Source organism: Epinephelus fuscoguttatus, linkage group LG5, assembly GCF_011397635.1.
Source record: "Epinephelus fuscoguttatus linkage group LG5, E.fuscoguttatus.final_Chr_v1".
Lineage (NCBI taxonomy): Eukaryota > Metazoa > Chordata > Actinopteri > Perciformes > Serranidae > Epinephelus > Epinephelus fuscoguttatus.
This window is the reverse complement of record NC_064756.1, coordinates 34,557,577-34,562,394: the sequence shown is the minus strand read 5'-3', so window position 1 is coordinate 34,562,394 and position 4,818 is coordinate 34,557,577. Positions and strand designations below refer to the sequence as shown.

Below are 4,818 nucleotides of genomic sequence, written 5' to 3'. Positions count from 1 at the left end.
AGAATGCACAGGTTTAGTCAAAGATACTAGATTACGTCTTTGGTTTAGTCTACCACTATTTAAACACCGAGGGACACTTGTTGTATCTACCAAAGACCGTTGCTGTGATGCCGTGTAATACTTAAAAAGACAGACGTGAGGAAATACCTACACACTGGCAACTTGGACCACTCCAAATTAGGAGGTAGTACGGTGTTTGCATTGACTGAATTGTGGGTAATGTAGTGTTATAAACCTACCAGCCTGCTGAGCATTTCGGCGTAACACCTCAGTGGTGGCAAGTAACTAAGTACATTGACTTAAGAACTGTTCTTAATTAAAAGTTTAAGATACTTTAAAATAGGCCTACTTGTACTCTTTATTGCGGATTTTCATTTTCTGCAACTTCATACTTCTACTCCACTAAATGTCAGAGGGAAATGTGTACTCTTTATTTCACTGCATGTCTATCATATTAACCTACATTGCAGATTCAGATTTTCAGAACTAAATACAATCAGCTGATAAACTATGATGCATTATTGTACATAAACTACCCAGCAGTATTTAATGTTGTTAAAATCAGTTCCACATGTACCAGCGGTAATAATAAAGTGATGAACACATGATTGCATCACAAATTATAATCCAACAATACAACATAAAGCCTGTTATTCTGAAATGGGCCATTCTGCATAATGAATAGGTTTACATCACACAGGGTTTTTTTTTCTTCTCGTATTTATACTTTTACTTCAGTAAAATATCAGAGAACTTCATCTCTGCATATATTATTACATATATGATAGGTATTCTACATTTTAAGTACTTTAACTTTTTGTACTTTAGTATTTGCTGATGCATACACTTTTGAACTTTTACTTGCGTAAATGTAGCATGTAATGTGAGTATTTCTACATTGTGGCCTTACTCCTTTAAATACCCAAGTCCTTCTCACAACACTGCCCGACTGTAGAAAAGTAAAAGTCATGAATTAAAAATGTTACTGAAGCAGAAAATAGAAATTACCTCAAAATTGTACCTAAATATAGTATTTGAGTAAATGTATTTAGTCATTTTCCACCACATAAATAGATATCATATAGTTTACAGTTTACTTACATTAAATGAGGTACCATGTAAAGAAATAATTTGGAATGATACCACCTGGGAGTGATTTGGGCTCAATTCCTAATTTTCAGTAAAGTTTGTATTCTCTTTACTTGCGTGTAAGGGGACAAAAAACTCTTGTTACAGACAGCATACCATTTTATTTTACACCATACTTTGTACAGTTGTCACCACATCCAATGCATATGAACCATAAAAGTGATTTACAGTGTTAATACAATATGGGGACTGAAGGGCCAGACAGTCCTAAAAATAATCAGAGCGTGTGACTTGATGTTTGTTTGTTTTTGTTGTCCATTTTTGGCCTTCAGTCAAATGCACAAAATATTTCTCATTTGTATATATCTCATTAAGCATGAAAATCAGAGTTTCCTATGAGATTAATGTCAGTGAGGATCACTGGAGCTGTCATAAAATATATTAACTTTAAGGATGCCATTACATTTTATAGTAAATCTTTATGTACAATCAACTTTATCATGGTCATGCAAGATCAACCATAGATTAACACTATGAATATCATAGTAATACCCCTTTACAACTAGCTGCTCAAAACATGAGCTAATGTAATGGCACCCAAATCCACAACGCACTGATATGCTTATTTCCACCTCTTCCATCCAACTTAATGGGCAGAGGACGGTGTGTGAAGCAGGATCATACTCCAGCTGTACATGGCAGTACTACGTTCATGCACACTTGTCCCTTCACACACAGACCAACAAACAGGATCACACCATGTAGCAAAGAACTAATTTAATCACTTTTTGTTGGGAACAGGAAAGGACAGCAGGTGCCTGTTGATCTCTCTCAGCTGAGCATCTAGAGTCTCTGTAGTTAGCGTTAGTTCTGCTATTTGAGTCTGTAAGCTTGTGATGGTCTCATTCTGCTCCTCTTCTTTGCGACGAGAGTTAGCAGCCTGCCTGCTGTACTCCAGCACCATGCATCCACCACCAATAAGGAAGATGACTGTCTCTCCCAGCAACTCTGCACCCAGCTCTGCAGCCGCCTCCTCATTCAGGGGCTTAATGGTGGAACCCCGGAAGCCCATGATCCGCATCTTCGTTCTCATCTCAACCCAGTGGTAAACTGTGAGAACAAAGAACAAACTGTGTGCAGTTCAATTTTGACTTTTGATATGTTATTTGAATGTTTGCAATTTTGCTTCAGATGATATCAAGTAAATAGTTTGAAATACATGTGAGAATGCAATAAGATGCATTTGTTCACATTCTGTTGGGAGTGTACAGCTGACTGTGTAGTGAGCTTAAAAGAACACTAAACCTCTCCAGCACAGTTTATTGGCATTAATTCAAATAAGTCAGGAATCATTTTGTAGTCTGTAACTGATGCCAAGCCCTTAACAACCACCACCAGCTGTAAAATATAAGATAAACTTCGACTGATCCCTAGCACAGACATTTGGTTGTTGCAGCAACACAAGGATAGCAATACAGATGAATATAGAGAGTATACAAAATAAATAACGAGATGTATATTACACTAAAATGAAGCACTGGAGGCAAAAATGTCAAAGTAAAGTCACAGTAGTGTGATTACTGATGTAAAACATTTACATTAGTATATAATAGTGCACTATGATAAGTATGGCTTATTAGACATAGAGCAAGGTGAAAGGAAGCTATATATATATATATATATATATATATATATATATATATATATATATATATATATGCTATAAATATTATGATAAAATAAAGTACAGCTGTATAAAATAATATGCCAGAATGTAATATATAAAGTATCGTATGGGTATAAAAAAAATAGTCTATCTCAATTTTTACAATGAGATAGTTCTTCGAATTATCAAATCCAATGTGTCTCAGTTTAAATGAAACTGAAAATGACTAGCTAGAGAGAAAAAGGCTTTTGTATTCCGTGCTCTTGAGACAAGCTCTCTCCTAAACATACAGTTTGAATAACATTATATCACATTAGGTTTACCTTGTATTTAAGCAGCGTTTAGTACGACTTAACTGACAAGTGTGTCTAAACAAGAGGGCACAGTGCCTTTTCAAAAGGCATTCAGGGTGCTGGCTTCATACAACCTGTTCAATGACACACAAGACCCGCCCTCTTCTAGCTTGCCTGGCTACTACTGGTCGAGCCGATGAACCCGTGAAAATGATTGGGTAAGCGGTCTCGACAACTACAATCTCATTGGCTGGCGTAGCTCTCCTCGCTTTATCCCTCGTCCGGGTGTCTGACACTGCAACTAGCGGTCATTGGTAGCCGTTAGCTCGGTTACTCACTCTGTGCCGGCGGCAGGCAGATGTAATTCTTAAAGAACTCGCTTCTCCGAGCTCCTGCTTTTATTCTGTTCGCTACAGGCTTGCTCAGCTGCCTCACTCCGAGGTAGAGGAGCTTGGCGATAGGGAAGGCACCAACAACCATCTTGGCGGAAACAACTCGCCAGCGTAGGGCGGGACACGTAGGACGACGCGATGACGTTAAATGATAGACAAACCCACCCACGTGATAATGACGTTTGCACCAGCCATAAGCAGTGCCGTAGAATACAGGCTAATTCAAGGGCTCTCGTCACAAGAAAAATCTTTGTTTTATCTCGGCAAAACACCTCTGAAAGTATATTTTATGACAGAAAAGCTTCACTTATTCATTTTTTATGAATAAAAAGAATAGTCATTGTTATTATTATTATCATTATTATTATTATCATTATTATTATTATTATTATTATTATTATTATTATTAAAACTCAACATATTTGTCTGAACTGCTAAACCCAGTTTGCCCTCTGCCCTCAATGTGTACCAGGCCAACACTTTATTAGTTGAGTCACTTTCTTTAAAAAATGTGGACTTACTTGATAGAGAACCCAGGCAGACACTGATGTTTCATGGGTAAAGGTCATGTTGATTTTTGATTTCACAATAAGTAATGTAGCCCGGTGACAGGGTACCTAAATATTGGGTAAGCTTTGGTCCTTATCTGATTTTAACACCAACATTATTTAGTGGTATAGTGGCACTGTATTCATTTTAATAATTCTTTAAATGCAGTGGTGGGAGGCCATATTGGGATCTTTTATTTCAGTAAAAATAGCAATTCCCCAATGCAGAAATACTCTGTTAGAAGTAAAAGTCCTGCATTCAAAATATGTATCAGCAGTAATTTTACTAATTTTACTCACGGCACAAAAAAGGTTTCATCATGCAGTACGGCCCATTTCAGAATAATGTATGTTAATTTACGTATAGTTATAATGTATAAATGTGTATCATGTTGCAGCTGGTAAAGGAGGGGTTTGTTTTTTGTTTTATGCTGGGTAGCCTGTGAATTTCACCAATGGATCAATAAAGACTGATCTTCATCCATACCAATACATCAATTTATTTATTGATTATATTTCGTGTTAAAATATTTTGATGTGGTCAAGTAAAAAGTACAATCTTTGTGTCTAAAATGTAGTGGAGTAAAAGTATAAAGTAGCAGAAAATGGAAATACTCAAGTACATAGCCAAAAAATGTAGTCTAATGTAGTAGGCTATAGTACTTAAATAAATGTAGTTTACTTACTCTCCATCATTCCTAAACTCCTATCTGGTCCAGGCATTAATGTATGACATATAAGGTTTCAGGTAAAACAAGAGCTGCTGAATATTCAATATAGGCCTACTGTAAAGACACAACCATAATCTATATCTAATCTCCACTACATCC

General features: G+C 36.4%; 1 protein-coding gene across 1 annotated transcript; it reads right to left on the bottom strand.

Annotated features, from left to right (window-relative positions):
• Window positions 1–1,227: 1,227 nt before the first annotated feature.
• opa3 (outer mitochondrial membrane lipid metabolism regulator OPA3) lies at window positions 1,228–3,553 on the bottom strand. Its single transcript, XM_049576357.1, has 2 exons — window positions 3,387–3,553; window positions 1,228–2,199 (listed from the first exon to the last, which is right to left on the bottom strand). The coding sequence occupies exons 1-2, from the start codon at window positions 3,526–3,528 to the stop codon at window positions 1,871–1,873; spliced, it is 471 nt and encodes a 156-aa protein (XP_049432314.1). The 5' UTR covers window positions 3,529–3,553; the 3' UTR covers window positions 1,228–1,870.
• Between the last annotated feature and the right edge of the window lie 1,265 nt (window positions 3,554–4,818).